At 36.7% G+C, this 20,331-nt stretch overlaps 2 protein-coding genes and 1 long non-coding RNA gene across 5 annotated transcripts in view; 1 reads left to right on the forward strand and 2 right to left on the reverse strand.

Annotated features, from left to right (window-relative positions):
- The window catches only part of LOC124298449 (long-chain fatty acid transport protein 1-like), a 15,011-nt gene extending 13,854 nt beyond the window's left edge, over positions 1-1,157 (reverse strand). Inside the window, exon 1 of the mRNA XM_046750479.1 lies at positions 1,019-1,157. The gene's annotated coding sequence lies outside the window, so the exon portion shown is untranslated. The remainder of the gene's footprint in view (positions 1-1,018) is intronic.
- On the forward strand, positions 145-4,897 carry LOC124298458 (uncharacterized). The gene is made up of 2 exons (XR_006906813.1): positions 145-855; positions 4,312-4,897. It is a non-coding gene; the product is annotated as an uncharacterized LOC124298458 (long non-coding RNA).
- LOC124298447 (long-chain fatty acid transport protein 4-like) lies at positions 2,040-18,629 on the reverse strand. 3 transcript variants are annotated; one of them, XR_006906809.1, is made up of 14 exons: positions 18,422-18,629; positions 17,504-17,852; positions 11,676-12,004; positions 7,954-8,104; positions 7,587-7,824; positions 7,223-7,457; positions 5,356-5,557; positions 4,807-4,999; positions 4,595-4,735; positions 4,333-4,470; positions 3,873-4,030; positions 3,549-3,702; positions 3,056-3,326; positions 2,040-3,025 (listed from the first exon to the last, which is right to left on the reverse strand). XR_006906809.1 is itself a non-coding variant. In XM_046750476.1 (13 exons), exons 2-13 carry the CDS (start codon positions 17,597-17,599, stop codon positions 3,172-3,174), a joined length of 2,190 nt encoding a protein of 729 aa, XP_046606432.1. In that variant the 5' UTR covers positions 17,600-17,852; positions 18,422-18,629; the 3' UTR covers positions 2,040-3,171. The 3 variants fall into 3 exon arrangements, 2 of the variants coding, with proteins under 2 accessions (XP_046606432.1, XP_046606433.1); XM_046750476.1 differs by having other exon boundaries at positions 2,040-3,326; XM_046750477.1 differs by lacking the exons at positions 17,504-17,852; positions 18,422-18,629 and adding an exon at positions 16,581-16,595 and having other exon boundaries at positions 2,040-3,326.
- Positions 18,630-20,331: the final 1,702 nt, after the last annotated feature.

Raw genomic sequence — 20,331 nt, forward strand, 5'->3', positions numbered from 1 at the left:
TCAATTATTGCGAAATCCGCATGAAAAAGTATCATTTCTTTTCATTCGGGTAAAAATTTGCGCAAGTTTCCGTGTACCGTACAAACAAAAGGATATCTCAAGGGCAATAAACATAAACTTTTTTTTTCTTTCTGTTATACATCAAACTTTTTTCAGTCCACTGAAAAATGAAGCACCCGTATCGCATGCGTAAATTCGAACTTTGTTCAGATGACGATTTAACGTACGCGTCCAACCTATACATATATCTTGTTATTTATCTACAATTGTATACATAAATACATCGTTCGCAGGCACTTTGCACCGCTCACTGATTGTCAGTATGTTGTTGCTTGTTGATTAACAATCGAATTGTTGATTCTCCCGACTATATCGTCACAATGTTCAACAATGAGTATGACGCATGATATATGTAACAGTATATCATATACTCGCTTAAAATCAATACATTTTTCCATAAACTGGTTAAAACCCCGTAAAACGTATAATTGATGTAAGTATTTCCTGGGAATTGATTTAAATTTTTCGATCGATTTTTTTTGCAATTATTATTAAATTACTGTACTGTTTTATCATGTTGTCCACTGAAGGAACATAAAAAAATAAAATAAAATAAAATAAGCTCGGTGCAATCTGTGCCAATTGGAACAACAAAAGCACGTAACAGACGGACACACGCATCGCGCAATAGTTACAACAATAAAACCCAGGGTTAATAATGTATTCTGTAGAATAATTATTGTTTGTTTGAGTATACGTTGAGAGATGGTGATCTTAATAAGAATATTATAAATGTTTTGAGGAAAGAAACGAGAATGCTGTGTTATAATTGAATCATCATTCGGCTGGAAACACGTGCGTATCGTATTAAACGAGAAACGGTAAAATGTTAAAACAATCACCTTAGAAATACGATAGCCATGCACACATGATTACGCACAAACCTGTGCGGTTAAGGTAAAATGGGTCTAATGATTAAAAATAAATAAAATGAGTAATAAATTTATCTTATACAGACTTGCGGTTTATGCGATAGTCTTCTGTCCACACAATATATCCGTTGTTTTTATTGAAATCACAGCATTTGAACGCGCCGATAACAAAACCGACCGACAATGCGAGTTTCGAGTTTGGTGCGCACAGTGTCGAGAATCAGAGTTTTCTACATGTACGCATGTAGAATAGCTGACAAAATATGGGTATTTATGCGTTATGCGGTAAAAGTGTCGGGTGTGAATATCTCGTATTCACTCACTGCTCAGCTGTTACTGTCTAGACAATTTGTTTGTATCTATGCTCGTCATTTTTTTTTTGAAGGAAATGCCGTGATACGCGGCTATACTGTGATTCATGAACTCGGTACGTTCTACCGGATTTATTTGGCTCTATCTACATTTACTTTGCCGCGCTAGTAAACTGCTTTACGTTCCGCGTGCGTTACATGTGTGATATCATGCGACTGCGTTACTGTATTTTGAAGGTAACACGTGGGTCCGTTTTCGGGTGAAGTACGATACAAACACGGTCGATATAAATTAGCGAACTGCCACGGGCAGTGATGAACGAACCGGAACGAACCAGCTGCAGAAAGAAATTCCGGAAGCGTACCGCTGCTTGCCCGGCTCGCTTGCCTTTGTCTCAACTGCAACATTCAATCACATTCCGTTCTCTCAACGGACGCGACTAGCGATTCAAATTTTCGAACAGTTTCCACAATTCGCGATTTCAAGCCGATTGAAAGCGATGGCAACTGCTCGCCTTTTGTAGTATGAGACTGCTCGTTTTTTCACCCTTTCTTTTAGTGTCTGGATTTAAGAGTCGTGGGAATTTCCCATAAAAAAAATTAACCATGCTGAGGGGCAGAATTTAGGAGTCACGTCAGAAACGTTGGTAGCAGTGAAATCAACGTGCGGATTTTCAACTTACCGGGAAATTTGAATCATCTCTTTGTTTCGGACATTTTTTTTTCTTTGTGATATATAATGTTAGAAAAGTATGAGTCCAGGAATTGTTAATGATGTTGAGCGAGGTACTCCCGATTTAGAAAATAATGAACATTTTTTTATTCTAAAAAAATAACAAGTAACAATCTTTGCTAAATTTTAGTGGCAATATTATAAAAACATACACCTCATGAAATGGTTGGGATGATAACGGTGATGTCTCCTTTATTCTTTAGTCGTAAGCTAGAGTTGCGTTATATCTCGGGCTATAGAATTATAATATAAAACAAAATTCATCTCTATACAGATTATGACTTCAGAGCATGGTACACATGATCTATTTGTAAGGTCAAGTTTCCGTCTTTACAAACCTCGTGTACACGAAATTTGTTATTGTATGATTGAAGCGCGAGCGTATAGTTAAGTTCTAAATCGATGCAGCCGGGTCATCCAGAGCCGTATTAACAAGTAATACAAGAATTCTGTAGATGTTGCATCGATACTTTACATTCGGTAAATCTATACAATTTCACTTTATTAAGATTGAATGTTGTCATTTTTTTCCTTATATGTATATATTTTTTTTTCATCAATCTTTCATTTACATTGACACCGTTCAAGTCAGTCGTAGCAATACATTGCGTTTTGAGTTACCTCAATCATTCATATGTCAACAACAATGCAATTCGGAATTCTTCATTGTGCGTTACATGTAATATCCGTAAAAAAATAACCGGTTACAAATCACAACCCTGACGTTTACCGCCGTATAGAGTATTTCACCGTTTTAGTTAATCAATTATTACATTTAATTATTTATTCAATCAGGCTATATTATTATCATAGCTTTATCCAATTGAAAAAAAATGAATCAGGTATGTAGGTAAAAACAACACACATGGGGATAAAAAATAAATAAATATGAGGAAAAAATTATGCGCGTTTAAACACATGTGACAAATCCGTATAGGTATTATGCTACACTTCCGGCAGTGAAAAAAAAAAATTGTCGACTGCCTTAAATCAGATCACCGAGGCTTCAAATCATTATCACTTTTTTCCCTTTCATCTTTTACAACACATTCTTCTCATATTTTAGTTAGGGTACTTGAAAGTTGTTTTTTTATTTTTACCCGTGTTTATATTGCACGTCGGCTTCTCACGCGGTTCAAATAAAATAGCATTCTTACTGCTCCTAGACAATTGATTTATGCCAACGTTTTTCTATTTACAAACGAATCTTGCCTTGTTGTATCTGTTCAAACGCTTCAGGTGTTAAAACGTTGTAGCCAGACTTTGGATCCAAGTAATATAATTTGTCCTGAATCTTAGTTGGATCGTAACCTTCGTTCTGCAGATCTTTCTTCTTTATTTTGAATGTACCTAAGAAAGAAGTGGAGCGAAAATAAGGGAGTGCAGTTTCGTATTAAATTTCATATTCCAAAACATAGATTATTTCCCGGCTCTGGTAGCCGTTGAAGGACTTCAGGCCGATTTCAGTCTGTCAGAATTTCCAGGCCCAATAGACAGTGTACTTTTATTTCGCTTTGTCTGGTATTCGTTTTCTTAAAAATTTTACGTACAATATCTATGATGAAAACTTACCAGTCATATCAATCTTTCTCAAAGCTCTGATGAATTGAGGTCTAGCATATGTTGGCAGTTGCTCTTTCATCCCCAACACTAGCTGCTCTAGGTTTAGTGTGTCATCTGGGTCGTAAATAGCTGCCATTCCAGCCCTTCCTTCAGCTCCTTGAATCTATAGAAATATTGAATCATTAGTTACCGTATCTATTAGTATCCTTTGATAATTTCGTGGGTTCTTCTCAACTATCTTGGAGATATGACTTCAAATTAGGGCTATGAATCGGTTTGGAATTCATGCTTTAAATTTTTACTTTTAAACTATGAATTAATGCTCTTTATCACCTCAACACCGTAAACGACGCAATCCTTGTAATTAGCAAGGTTGCTGACAATCGCCTCGACTTCTGATGTCGATACATTTTCACCTTTCCATCTGTATGTATCACCGGTGCGATCTTTAAAGAACAGGTATCCCAACTCATCGGCTACCAAGATGTCACCTATAATATGAAATTAATGCTGCATTTCACACATAGTTTTGGGCTCGTTATCAAGAAATGCTCTAAACCTAAATTATATACATTAGTTTTTTTGCTTTTGTTTTGTTCTTTTGACATGTTATAGATCGAAAAGTGGTTCAACTGAATTAAAAAAATTTGAATATCTTAATTTGTAAATATCGTATGGGAATGATGTTTTTATTTCAGTTATCGAATATTCTGGAAATTTAGTACTTTTCTTGTTTATTATTCACTCATGAGACATTTGATAATCGTTACAGGTTAGTGTTTGCTTTGCTCACCAGAAATGAAGGCAGAATCACCCTTGGCGAAGACATCATGAACGATTTTGCTTTTGGATGCCTTAGAGTCGACGTAACCCAGGAATGCTCTTGTTGGATTATTCGGCATGATTTTACCGATGAAAACGCCAGGTTCATCTGAAAACGAACTCGACAAGTTAGAGCAGTTTTTGCTAATTAGCAACAAATTTGTTCAGCTTTCAACATACACAATTTTAGAATCAAGAATTATTATTATATACGATTGAAGAAACGTAATTACTTGGCTCGCAGGTCATACAAAGTCCCTTAGAATTCCTGATTGGCTCTCCATTTGCATCTACCTTAATTATAGAAATCGGATACACTGCTGGAATGATTCTTGAGACGAAACCGATAGCTCCAACGGTGTTGTCGATGTTTACTGTGGAAAGTAAATAATTATGCTTATGTTCGCTCTATTGCATTAAATTTCTTGTACGACAATTTGCCTACCAATGTTAGCATTTCCTTCGGTAGCTCCGTAAAATTCGGCAACTTTTGCTATTTTGAAACGATTAACGAAATCACTCCAAATTTGCGGCCTCAGCCCATTACCAAAAATCATTCGAACATTGTGTTGCTTGTCTTCTGGTTTTGGCGGTACTGCCAGTACATAGCGACACATTTCCCCAATATATTGAGCTATCTGAAATGAGAAAAATTTATAAATATTACATCACCGCCAGCTAAAACGAGTTCAGTAGTCGCACCAATCGTAAATTACGTCGCATGACGAAGAATTTGTTTTGCAGAAGGATCGATATTTTAAAAGTATTTTCAATATGATAAATGATGGGTGTTTCAACCTGTTTTCGTTCACTGCAATAAATAGAATATGGTACAAGGACGAATGTGATTAACATAGGGAAAATTTAACGACCTGTGATATCTCGAAAATAATATGATAGTAGTAATAATAACGATAACCACAAAGAGAATAAAAATAAAACATGTTGGAACAAATATAAGAATATATAATACACAACTTGTTTTTCAACTTACAGTACACTGGTATTTAGCACAATCGGTAAAATACGAGCTGGCCGAAAACTTTTTCCTAATCACAACCGTTGAACCGTGTAGTAAAGCTTGACCTATCGACATGATACCGCCAGCCGTGTGGTACAATGGTAGTGGAGTGTAAAATCTATCACTGTTTCGAAAACCTGCGACATAGTGGATACCGCTAGCGATGAATAAGTACCTGTAACCAGAAAATCGTTAAGATAATTGGCGAGAGAAAATTTCACGCTTGTCTCTTTTCCGGCAACGTCATTTTATTATTACAACACTTGCGACGATTTTTCTGGTAACCAAATAAAGGACTCCGCAGAACCCTTATGGGAATTGACTCTCGGTCGAATTGGCTGAAATTTTCATATGTTGTAGTACATACCCTCCCAATCAAAAGTTCTCACGGGCACAAGTGTCAAACATCAATGGTTTCCAAGATACAAGCTTCGGAAGGGGGGGGCGCAGATTTTTTAGTATCTCTGGATTAGCCGATTTTGATGAATTACAAAGCTTCAAGGGGACTTGAAATGAAATATATCACTCAAAAACTGCACAGTCAATTCGCAGAGACTCCGCACACGCGTGAAAGACAAGACAAGTTGATTGCTGCATGAATCGGAAGGTCTTGTTCAAGCGAAATCTGACGTTGCACTTCCTTATAGTATACCAACGATTTCATGGATGAAATCAACCGCAGCTTTCTGCCTATGTTTGAGAATCGACCGTGCGGTTTTTTAAGTGATTTGTTTGATTTCAAGTCCCCTTGAAGCTTTGTAACTCGTCATAATCGTGTAATTCAAAGATAGCAAAAAATCTGCGCGCCCCCTTCTCAAGGCCTGTATTTTGGAAACTACTGATCTTTGGGACTTGTGCCCGTGGAAAACTTTTGATCGAGAGGGTATATACTACCTAGTACTAAAATTTCAGGCAATTCGATCAAAAGCCAATTATCATAAGGATTCTGCAGGGTCCTTTGCAAAATTCTTTTCATCAAATGATGTAAAAATGTCATGTTCTTCAATGATAAAGGCAATGGGTTAAATTTCAAGCCAAAGTACAAAGTACTTAACACATAGATATTTTACATAATCCACGATTTGGTCTTTAATTTTTCGTGAAATTTGTTACCGCTTTTACTGCTCCAACCTGAGTCGAATATCCGGTTGTGATTAGCCGCGATTTGACGAAAATAGTGAGATAAGCTATACGCACGTATCATAATGCTGAGAAATAATAAAAAAGATTTTTTGATAAATTTATGGCATTTAAACTGTTATTGAAAAGAAGAAAAAAAAACATCGAATAGTTTATGTCCCGCAAAGAGCATTATTATATATACAGTGTACATGACGACTTTGAAAGTTCGTTTGACGAAATGATACGTGTAATTAATTAAATATACTTTTCATCACTTCGAAAGTCATGCATAAAATACAACGTATGTAACCGCTGTAAATTCAATTACGTAAAACTTGTCAAATGAATGAATGAATGAATGAACGAATAAACGAATGAACGAATATAAAAAAGAGAGAAAAAGTTTTTAAGAAGAATTGACCAGATCGCGATGTGGCGTTGAAAAATATAAATGCATTTACATTAATTAAAGTTCCTAATTTGTGAATGTAATTGGTTGACGAATACGCTTTTCGAACATTTAGCCGTTATTGTTGAATTCAGAACGGAAATTATAGTTTCAAATCTTTATATATTTTTTTTGTCAATTTTCCTTATTACTCAATTATTCAGTGTAATTGTATTGTATATAATGAATACAATGTTCAATTGTAACGAGTTTTTTTACTCCCACGTCAGGAATATAGTGAAAAAAAAAAGAGGAAATTGCTCATCTTACCTGGAGTTTGTGATCACGGCAGCTTTTGGCAGGCCGGTTGTACCGCTAGTGTAAATATAAAGGAGTTTATCACTGTATCCGCCCTTGTCTTTGATTACAGGCGGTGTGGTCGGGGCATCAACGAGAATAGCGGTAAGATCTTTTTCCTTCAGTCCATTAGAAGGTGAATTTGTCGTTTCCGAAAATCTGTATAACGCTGTCTTCGCGTTTATAGACGAAGATATATCTTTAACGGCTGGGGGGAGAAAAACCATAATTTAATTTCGCATATACATCATAAAGTACGGAGGAATGAGTAATCATTTTTCATGTTATTCTCCTCCATTTCTCTCGGTCTATAATTACAAGAGTCAAAGCAACTTACCGTCGCCTAAATCAGCGCCGTATATTATCGCTTGGCAATTGGCAACGTTGATGCTGTGGAGAAGCGATGCTTTTCGGAGATTAGTATTTATCAACGGTACTATAACACCGAGTTTGCTCAACCCTAGCCAAATTCCAACGAACTCCGGCCGATTTTCCAAAAACAGAGCAACGGCGTCTCCTTTGTGATATCCATGCGTCTTGAACACCGTCGCTACTTTATTACTGAAATCCTCAATCTGCAAATAATGGCAAATGCGTATTAGCGGTAACTCGGCAATTTACAGAGAAGAAATGTAAGAATCTCTGTTCTCGTTATAATCTTTACATTTTTATACACTAAAGGCGATGAAGCGCAAATAATATACCTGCTGGAAGGTCCATTCTTGATCTTCGTAAATGAAGCAAGTTTTGTTCGGATGTTTCGTCACGTATTGCGCGAAGATATCTGCGACGCATCGATTCTTCTTCTCGTGTGATCGGATTGACCACAGTAAAGTTATGTATCTCAAAACTGCCCTGTTCAATCAAAAAATTACAGAAATAGGATTAACTTTTTGTATTTTAAATCATTTTCGAATGAAATAATTAACTATAAAAATTCATTACATGCAGGAATACATATATTGAATAAAGTTTCATCCTAAATTGCCGTGTACAGAAGTGGCCAAGGTAAGCAAAAATCCAGCATTCTCTTAGCGAGAGAAGAATTTTAAACACGTTGTGTGTTCTTTTTTATGAGGTATCTATAAGTGTATTTACTCGTTGCGATAAAAAAAAAAGTCGTCGGAATCCTACTTTTTTGCGTATGATATTTAAAAAACCAGCATTAATAGCTTTAGATCTCAAAACGAAAATCGAACTTACATGCGATAACTTCGCATCAAGTACTTTACCTGGATTGACACGACTTCAGGTTATTGACGTTAATTATTCGGTGCTTTGATCATGTAGTGCTATACATGTACATAATATATTACATATGCAGGTATACAGCTGAACCGTGCCGAGTCATCATCGGATACAAAATCAAGCCGTTAAAAATTCAAGGTGATAACTGAGGTCACGCGTTAACCGACGCTGCATTGTTAAACCGCGGCACAAAACTTTTCAACATCGCTTGGTTGTTCGCATGTGGGTAAAAAAATGTTGTAATAATAAGAGGGCATAAGAAAAACGAAAAACAATTTTTCCTCAATGTAACACTTCCTGTTTGATTTAATGATCAGATGAAAACTGGCCGTTTGAATAAGTTACAAATTACACAAGCGTTAAGAATATCCTGTAGAAAATATAACAAAAGACACGTGTATGATAATAAGACTACTAATAAGATAAGGCAATGACGAAGATTAAACTTATTTTCTAAAAAACACTTACATAGAAATTAATGCAAATGAGCGTTATTCAGCAACCGTATGGTTCGCAAGTTGTCGTAAGCATAAGAGTTCCAAGTTCATCCTTAATCTGAATTCAATTGCAAACGGAAAAGAAGCTCCAATACAGCCGTATTTTCTAATCGTATTCCACGAAAAGTGATTTTCAAAAATCAAATGGGTTTCGTGGTTAAAATGAGTTTCGTAAAGTCCGAACCATGATTCGTTCTTGCCACCGATATTTTCCATAACAATCGTGGAGTATTTTATATCAAATCCGAATAGTCATTAACCGTAATTAATTCTCGCATGAGTGGTCTAATAATTACACACACCTATAATAATATAATAATCCGTGCTCGTTATACGTTTGACCGGTAACTTGCCGGTCATAAAATATGCTACTCACGTTACATGCAATACAAACAAATTTTACACGTATACACCTATATATTGCAGCCTAGTTAAACACGGTATAAATGTACTATATCAAGAAACGCGTTTTGATGCCGTTATACAGATCAAATCGACACGCATCGGCAATCTCTCCTATCCATGTTTCAAACAAGATAATAATATAATCTCGGCTTGTTGATATTCTAAGGTAGTCGTTGAAACAAGTTATAAGGAGCTTTACACTCGAACATTATGCACCCAATTAAAAAGGATTGCGAGTGAACCCCGTGCGGTTGTAATTACGCAACAGGGATCTACATATTGTGTAGTAAATAATAGTAAAAACGATGATCATAACACGCATTATTGGCAGATAACGGAAGTTACAAAAACTGGCGCCTGATTTGATAAACCTTTCCCTCGTTCAAAAGCGTAAAACGATTTTACAGTCTGGACAATTAACGCAGCTGTGTTACAGTTACTCGTCATGATATACAATTTCACTAAATCCAGCTGTGAAACTCAAAAAAAACATCACGGTATATCTCTTTGTAATATATATATACCTATATACTTATATTCCAAGAGCATAACGAAAAAAGGCGAGCCTGAAGATATTAATGTACCGCATCGAAATGTTGAAGCAAAAATTACTATTTTGCACCTATAGAATAACTGAAGAAGTTGAATTGACAAGATCTGAGTCTGTTCACGGTTTATCAACGGTTTCTCGAATTTCCGAATGTCGTCTAAAGATGCAAAATAACGAGTTTTTCTAAAGATGCATCATTACAATAACGTGACAAACTTCAGCCTTGTGGAAAAAAAAATGAATAAAAAAGCGCGAAGGGATGTCACCATACGGATATTTATATTATTACGCTATCCGTCTTCGCTCGTTTCAACCGTTGTATCATTTCGAGGCTCGCTTTATGGCGCAAGCTAACCGCGATTTCCTTGCATGGCCTTTTGTGATCATGTTAAAACCGGTATAACTGGCTAGATTAATTTGCGTATTTTCAAGTTTTTCTTTAACAATTTGGTATTCGCAATTTGAAGCATCCACCACGTAAAGATTGGCAATATGTTTAAAGATTATTTCAAAACAACGTATCAGATTGTACTAAAAAATTCAAGAAAAACACGAAACGTCGAAAGGAAGGCAATAGCGTTAACGCAAATGTCACCGCTACGACAAACAAACAAATAAGAAGAACCGAAAAATAAACAACGAAGTGGAATTTCTCTTAGTGATACTCGAAAGCGATTTCTCTCAATTCTAGGACAGTGCACACGTACAGCAACAGCCTGGTCCAACCTGTTTAAGCTCGACCTTTCGGACCACTGCACGCCGATCTTACACATAACCATAGTAAATAAAAGTAATCAACATAACGGTGAATTGGAAGATCGGTAATATTCTCTCACATCCATTTCAAGCTTTTTCTCACTCTTTCACACTTCCTAAGAAATCCCCCGACAAAGAAGCGGCCAAAATGAATCGACGATTGAAATCTCCCGCCCTGTATATCATACACCGGATGTTCAGGGTCGTGTCACGAGGTCAAAGGGCCCGAGGTACGCATTCATTGAATATTTATCGGCACTTATTACAGCTCAGATCAGCGTGATCTGCGTTACAAATGTCTATGCATTTTTGTTATTGCATTAGGCGACCGATCGTTACTTTGGTCAGACGATCGTCACCTTCTATAATTCTGCAAAAATATATCGAGTAAAAAAATCTGGAGCATAATATCGAATCCAAGAAGATCCCGACATCGATTCATCTTTATTTACTGTCCTCTTTGCGTGCAAGGGACGCGCAGTTTCCTTAACCCGCATCCCGGCAGACAGTGTTCTTATGTCGTCGAAAGAAACTACCGCTATGAAGCATCCGGCAAGCCTCTGACAATAGGAAGTATGTCTAAGGAACGAATATATAGAAAGATAACGAGTTAGTTTACATGACGCTTGCTTCCGTTGTACCGATCACCACAGCAAGTAAGAATGATTGTTTTATCAACCAAGAGTTAACGCATCTGAACCGTTACAATTTAACTCTCTCCCTCTCTCGAGAAAGAGAGAGAAAGAGAGAGAAAGCAGTCTAGCGTGTTTTTGATCCGGAGTAAGCGACCGCCGCTAATGATTGCGAAACGAAGGTTAACAAACAGTGGCGTTAAGTGAACAATATAATTTTCTAAATCTTACAGAGACCGAAAACGCCTCCTTGAGTCCGTGACCAGACATACCTGGCACCAACAACAACGAATTACTTCTAGTGACGAAAAATAAGAACAACAACAACAACAACTCACGTGATATCCCTCGGCAGTGTTCTTACGGCGACGTAGAACCACCTGAGCCTTCCTCCGGACGCGAAGTAGGCGACAACGGCGACGAGGAAGAGCTGAAGCAGGAACATCGGCCCCATGAACATCCATACCGCTGCCGAGAGCACGATCAGGATCGCTGCTATCATCGTGGCTAGCGCCAGGCGACCCAGCAGACGCACAACTGTGCTCCGTCGGCCCCCCAACTCGCGGACACGTGAGTCGGGCGCCCCTGGAGGGGGGATTATCCCGCCACCTTCGTTGGCCTCGGCTCCCCGTCCCGACGGATCCTCGATCTCGCCGCGTTCCACGTCCTGCGCACATGTCGAAAATATCTGTAACTTCGCTGCCTTCTTTACCCGCTGTGTGTTTTTGTTTCGTTTTTCCTTTGTTTTTTTCACTCATTTCTACGCTCGTCCGTGCTCATACTTTTCCCGTCCCGACGACGTCGCGTCGGTTCGGAAATCTGACCGACTAGAATCACTGATTTCTTGTAGATCAGAGACGAGACTGGAAGACTGGAAACGGGATTGGAGGGCGCGTGTAGTCAGGCTTTACCGACTGAGTGAAACGTTCGGCTATTGTCAGAGCCTGTGTATGGTTGAACCGAAAAAGTCTTTAGCTAGTGCAATTCTAGGTATTATCTGTAAATAACGATGGCCGCTAATCGTAAGCTAAAAATAATCAATGAATCGATTAATCGAGTTCAATAAAATAATCGAACACGACTTGACTGAATTGGTAAAAATTACTCGATTAATCAATTTTTTTGTAGATTTTTAGAACGGTGCATTTGAAAAAGAAATTTCGGAAATTTCAGCGTGTTGTCTTAATAGCGGAAATCCTTTTCATAACTTATGGTTTCATTGAAAATATTTTTCAATTTCGGGTAAAAATATTAATTTACCTTTCATTTATTATATCAAATAAGTACCTAGTGAATAGGACAATGAAGGAGGTTCGACGTTCCCTGAAAGCGAGGCTACATTGAATAAAGAATGCAGCTTTTCCGATTAAGTTTAAGAATTTCCTTTTACGACGCGACAATTAAAATACAATGACTCTTGCTATATATCGATTAGAATCTGTGAATAGTTGCTTCTTTTGCCATTTTACCGACAGGGCAAACAGGTTTTTTCAAATCTTGATCGATCGTACGAAAGAGGCGACATTCTAATGGTTGTAAATTATTGGATGCCGGAAGGAAAAACTTGTTTTTCATACTTTCCATTATGTGAGCAACTCATTTGATTAATCGCTGAGCATATCAATAACTGTCACAAGAGGATGTTGAACCTGTATACGTGTTATTTTATATCTTTTTTATTCATTGGGCTTAACATGTTTTCATTTAGGAGTCACGTCAGTTATCAACGATAACGAAAAGCATGATCTGTTTCGTTTTTTCTTACGAACATGCGACTGCTTACGTCTTTGAACTTAAAACGAAGCTGCCACAAATATGTGAGTCAAATCGGAATGATATGAATAGAGATATACCTTATCGCATCGTATCATCGCTTCTCAATTTCTTGTTATTCAGCTGGTATAATTTTACTTTGGCTCATGAATGAGGTATTCCGTGGCTTTCAATGCTTCAGTATTCGTTTTTGATTCCACAAGTTTGACTCCGGTAATTATACGTCAAAATAGGTAATAAAATTTCATATTAATCGTTATTTGTTACGATAAATTGGAACACGCAATTAAGGCTGATATGGAGCTTTGACTCATTGCCGGATTTAGATCTGGCCATAAATCAATCTCGATGTGCATTTATTTTTTGTCGATGATTATGAAAACTCGTCGGATAAACAGAAGACGGGAATCCTCGTAAAAAAAGCGGCCTGAAAAATACGACGAAGAACAAACGAGCCAATGCGGATATAGCGTGAACTTCTGTTGACTGACCTAATTTGATAGCAGAGGAAAACAAAAAAAAAAAAAGAAACAATCTGTGCTTACACCGACTAACAGTAATACATTAATTATTGCAATGCGTACATGAATATAATCACGAGACGATTTGAAACAATGGGATTATACTTGCAGTTCAATAAATCTGTAAGAATGTCGCTTAGGAATTTAAAAAGGTTGAGTCTGGCGCAACGATTCGAGCTCAAGAATTCGTCGAACGTAAATTTATATCTGTTACATATCTAGACTTGAATATTTGAGCACCGATACGACAGATGCACGTAAATTTGTCTCCGGTAATTAAGCGGGTTTGCAGGCAAAAACTAAGAAGTTAGCAAAAGTTTTAAATCATTAAGTAATCATAATGTTAATGATACCAATTATCATCAAACTCACAGCAGGCGCCAAAAATGTGAACAACACATCGTACGAATATTCGAGGAAGTTGGATATCAGCGGGAGGCTGTAATATCAGCTACCCATAGACACAAAAAAATCACGAATTAGATAAGCCAGAGCAACAGCAATGCCTTAAACAGAATCTAACTTTTTTTTAATCTCCGTTATACGCCGAATTTTCATCAGTATAGTATACTCAAATTATCCGTTAAACTTTTGTATATATTTAATCAGTTCACATTCGCTATTCCAGTCACAAAATTATGAATTAGCCTGAAGCCTTGTATACTGTGAATATTCATTCCGATTCTGAACGATGTATGGCATAATAATAATAACAACAACAACAATAATAATAATAATAATAATAATAATAATAATAATAAAGAAAAAAAACCGCGTGGTAAGAAAAGCGTGCTTTCACGTCGCCGCCTGCTATCCATCATGTTGTGCAGTTTCATGCGTATGATGCGATACGTTCCTACATATACTTGCATAGTTAATACAGCACCGTGCATATTCAGACGTGGAAAGCGTGAAAAGTAGGTGAAAGAATCATAACAAAAATAACACAGGTAAATCAAGTATCCTTATCTGTACTCCACGTTTACGTACCTACACAATGTCTACCGTTCCGCTGTTCAGATTTGACGTACAAAACTTTCGCGGTTTCTTCTCCCACAGCGATGCGTGTATATAATATGATATTACATATGTTGCAAACTGTAGTAAAAAGAATGAGTTCAGATTTGAGAAATCGGGGCATTTTAAATAAAGCACGAGATGAGCTATTGGAAATTATTGTTGCGTGACGACAATCTAATCATTTTAATGATTAGACAGAATTCCCATGTGTGGTGTAACAATTACAAAAGGTATTCGTAAGCGTTTTGGAAAAACCATCAACCTCGACGAATGATATAACATGTTATAGGTACGAAAAATGAGTTTTAATTTAGTGATTGTTTAAAACCGCAAAACCATTAGATTTGTCGAATTTTGACGAGTTTAATGGGTGTATTACTAAAGACAGCTGAGAGCACCGACTGCTCACTATACAAGGAAGAGAGTGACGCCTTGAAAATGGGTTAATTCTGCTGGAGAAATTTGAAACCGCCGCGTCATTGCCGTGTCAGACAATTCGGTGTACTTTATGCTCAACGATTTTGATGCTCCTACTTTTTGGAAATAAAAGTTTCCACAAATATGCGAATGTGTAAATTGGAACCTGCACGTCCTCGCAACTCAGGCTAGCAACGAGTCTTGTGCATCAATTTTCTTTTCCTTTTTAACTACTCATTAATTCCCTCTCGCCTCGTTATTCTTATTTAACGCTTTTAATTATCTTCCTAGATGATATTCGGTTACATCCCGTTGCTACTTGTGCAACTGTAAACAGCTGTATATATATATATAGTTCGCGATTTTTTATGTGATTGTTCTCACTTTGAGAGGAACTAGTTTTTTTTGAAAGACTTCTTTGACTCGATTTGAATTTTCTAAAACCTTTTAAAACGATTTTACTGATCGGCACAATTTAAAAATATGAAAAATTGCGTGACGGATATCAAAGTTTTTAAACTTAGAGCCAGAGCGGGTTAATTTTTCCTTCTTACTGTTTTCGAGCTTTATCAGAAAAAAGAACACGTTTAAAAAATTAGAAGCGGTAGTCATTTTACTATGGACGGTCGCTGAAATACTTTCATATTATGTCACGTCGAATTTTTGAAAATTTTTTCAAATTATTCGGAACCATTTCACCACTTGCAATTTTTTTTATTAACAAAATAAAGTAGAAAAAAACTCTTGCGAAAATTTAATATATACATATATTTAATTGCAGTTATTACTTGTAATTCGCATACGTATACATATATCTGTTCATTTGTAGAGAAATGCGCGGGATACTTCAATCGGGTTTTTAGATTTCATAGCCCATCTCTCATGTTATACATAGACACGTACAATAATCATTACTAATATGTAATGTAATAAATAATATTTGTTATTAATCGCGTTCACAACTTAAAACTACATGTAGGTACATCATTTCACAAAATTTTTATCACCGATCACACGCCCAACAATTCAATTAACTACATAATATAATGTCTTAAATTATCATCCCAAGTTTTATTCTTGGAATGGGAAATAAAATGATGCGCCGAAAACTTTATTGTTGGTAAACTCTTTGCGTCGTAAATTTGAAGGTGTAATGACGTAAATTGCAAACAAGTATATTCAATAATAGCTAGTTGGCCGTAGCCGTGTGACACGCCGTTTGAAATCATGAACAAGATTGAAAAACAATTTTAGAGACTTTCGCTGTCAGTTTTCGTTGTCAGAATATAAATAACGGATCGAGACATTTCAGATTAGTGTATTTGAAAGTTAAAATAATTGGCAATAATATAAATATAAATGTATACAACTTTCTATGAGCTCAGCTTATTAAAAAATATCAAAATTTGCGAGCGTTTGATCCTTTGAGAAATTTGGAAAGCTATCTGTAGTCATCATTCTTCTACGTATACAGCAGAGGTAAGTTTTTGTAAAATAATTGCTACGACTTACCTTGTTAAAAAAAAACTGTGGGCGACGTGCGTTAAAAAAACGGTAAATCGGACGACCAACGCATAGTTTGAGGAAGTTTCGTTTTAGCAACACGGTTGGGTCTTGTTATAATAATCAAATGTCCAATCTCCACGGAGTCACTTTCGGATTTTGCCAATGATCGTTGCGTGAAGCAACGCGGCTAATTTAGAGGCGATATAAAAATAGACGTATCTCTAGATATTACAGGCCTCGTGATTGTTACTATTTTTCAACTTTTTACCTCTCGGCTTTCTCACTCGATCGCTTTCTCATTGTCAGTTCTGTCAGATCCGAATTTCCGACAAGCGGATGAAAACCACGCGACTCTCGATTAACGCTCAAGTTTATGTATCAAGGCCAGTGTGTTTGTAAATACGGAAATGCAGCGCATCGCTATTGTCATCAACCACGCGATTTGCAAGACTGGAAAACCGGCTGCTCAAATGTTTTCGATCAATAACTCTGCGTGTGCTGCTCTCTCTAGGATAAAATCGAAACTTTTTCTGGCGGGCTCGTAGCGTCGGTGTGAATTATTAGAACAGAACGCGTTCGCGTGAAAATCGAAAGTTGTATAAAAAGAAGAAGTGAAATTTCCCCGTCAAACTTCCGGAGAATATATTTTATTCAAGAGCGCACAGTTGGTTATTTATTTTCAAATCTGGTTCATTGGAATTCACTTCTTCCCGACGCGCTAATTTCGCGAATTCAAAAACTCACGTTACGTCATTGATGTACGAATAAACACGAAGACGGTCAGAGAAAAAAGTTGAGCGCTTAAAGAAGAAGAAGTAGAAGAGACAGGGATATTTGAAAATCGAAGCTTCCAATAACCGGAGAATTATATTGAAAGGATCAATCGTTCGAGCATAGTCTTAAAGAGATGTGGTCTTTTTTGCACTCACCTTATCCTTGTTTGAAACCAAATTTGGAATAATTGCCGGTGCGGTACCGTTCATTGTGCCGTGTGTTGGTGGACTTTTCGAAATTGAATCCGACATGCTGTTGTCCTGATTTATGGTTTACGATGAAACAGGTTTTAAATATAATTCAACTCACTGCGTATACATTTGCATATACGTGCATTAATTCACCACTGATTTTGCAAAGTTATTGCTATATACTTATTACAGCAACTTTCATTTTATTCCTCAAGGAGTATAAGTTACAACTCTGATTGGCAGTGACTGAATTTGAATGACATTCACTATTCCCCATCCACTTTGATTGCAAGAGAACCGATATACGGGATGGCTGGAATGCAAGTAAACGAAAGAATGAAAATTCAACTTTACCGATCACATTTTATAACTGATGTTAAATCACGTCTTTTGACACGACCAAAACGATTTATAACAATAATAATACCGCTCATCGCCCGCAGACTTTCATTTTCTTATTGAAAGGGGAAATATTTCTTAAGTTTCGCGATTACTGATAAAAGTAAAGATTATGATCACTAGCTACTTTTTCTAACAGCATGTACATGCGGTTCAAAAACTCGAACTGCTCGACCGTGGTCAGTTTGATCAGTGATCGTAAAGTAGAAAGAATACACCTCATATACACCATACGTATGTACGTATAATAACCGAGAGCATGGAAAGCAGGGAATAATTTGAACTGGAAAGAGGTTAGATTTAAATTTCCCGAGAGTCTATAGATCGCAGCATTTTGAAAACTGAAGTACAATCAGTCGCTTCCTACTATAAGTAGCGACAGGTAATTTGATTATGCTTGAGGAATCAAAATTGACCTAACGTATATAACAATATACTTGATTTACAAGCTATAAATATATCGAGGGGAAAAAATAAATTTACCATCAAAATAAACTATCGACAATTAACAAAAAATTCGTTAAAAATGATAGAATAGTTATTCGCACATCTGAATCAATCACATCGTTTCACATTTTCACGCTAGTCATCCTCAACGATAAAAAACTTTCAAACTAGAAGGGTATGGCGATGTTGTTGCTGCCGCAGCCTCTTGCTCGTACAAGTTCTCGGTACGGACTATACAGAACTGATTCCATCCATGTACCTCAGAATCGGCGAGGCAAGACTTTGACGAAGCCTCCCTCCCAATCCTTACCTTGTAACCACATCTGGAGCCCATTTCTGCGAGCAATGCTCACCTACCCGCTGCCTCTCACGTGCCGCCGAGCTTCTTTACCAGAAATTACGTAGACATATATGACACGTAACAGGGTCTTTTATTTGACCCTAAGATCACGCATGTCCTGCTTCCATGCACGCAACGATCAAGCTGTTAACGACAATCGTGCAGGCTGCGGTATAACTTGGATAATACGTAATTTCAAGCGTTAGAAGGTGAATAATTAAATATGGACAGCATACAATTGATGTATGTACATTGGGTTGGCTGATTTTTGAACTTTTTCTTTTTAAGGTGCTGCTCGAAAAATTTGTGATAAATAGTGGAAGAAAATTGCCGTCAAACCTGGAGAAGGCAGGAAAATATTTATACGTCGCTACCGAGTGTTGAAATATTATTTATCAGTTTTTATGTTTATACCTTACGGACTTGTACATGTACTATTTTTTTTCGTACCATGGTCGGATTAATAATTCAGCAATCAACAGCAAAATGAGTCTAACAATTCCGTAGTTGGCTCTTCTCGTCATTTATCCGAAAGAGGAGTATCGCATCACCTTAATGTCTCTATTTCGTTTTCACTACTGATTTTTATGAATAATGATTAATTGGACTACGGTACGAAAAACACAAACTAATATATATAATAAGTCCGTACGCATAAAAATAGATGAAAACTATTTCAATAATTGGCTACGACCTCTAAATATTTTCCTGCCTCCTCCAGGTTTTGAGGTAATTTTTTTTTTCACAAAATTTTTCACAAATTTTCCGAGTAGCACCTTGAAAAAAAATAGTTGAAAAATGAGCAACCTGGTAAAATGCATACATCCCGTAACTTGTTTTCGGTCCGAAACATAATGCGACTTTAATTCTATGCGAATCATGTGACAATGCATCCGGTTTTCCCACGTCTGCTGCATCGCCACTCATTGTCACGTAATTCGTATATAATTGGACTCGCATTTTGTTTCGGACCGAAAAGAAGTTAGCTGGAAGGTTAACCAATTTAGATATTTTGTATCTACTTTAAGTTGATTGCACAGTTGACCTTTGCCTTCTGTAAAAGGGAAATCACTGAATACACGACTCAAACAAATTGGTAATTATATAAAATGAATAAGACATGCGGTTAACCAAACATGAACTTTTTTGAACGGTTGAAAAAAATGTTATTTCGGTGCAGAGTTAACCCGCAATTATAAATTGCATCGTAATTATGCAGAAAATGAATTCGTTGATTATTATTTAAATCTTGTCATCAACTTTGAACTTGTGTATTGATATTCAAATACACAGAACGATATGTTAAGATTTATCACAACATCGCACACACACTGCGGCAATATCACTTATATTTCATTTCGATTTACCCTTGGAAACAAAAAAATACTGTTTCGTAAGTAGGTAAGTCAATAGATCTGCTCAGTTTAATGTGTCTAAGAAAGCAAATCCGTATGCATGAATATTTTCACATTCCGTTGATTCATTACCCTTGGCAAAGGTATTACTGCATAACATCTTGATGATGGATTCCCAAATTACAAAGCATTACATTACGATTGTATATCGGTTTGAAAATATAGTATCGTTGGTGCGATACCGATAAAAA

The sequence above is a fragment of the Neodiprion virginianus genome, chromosome 2, assembly GCF_021901495.1.
Source record: "Neodiprion virginianus isolate iyNeoVirg1 chromosome 2, iyNeoVirg1.1, whole genome shotgun sequence".
Classification (NCBI taxonomy): domain Eukaryota; kingdom Metazoa; phylum Arthropoda; class Insecta; order Hymenoptera; family Diprionidae; genus Neodiprion; species Neodiprion virginianus.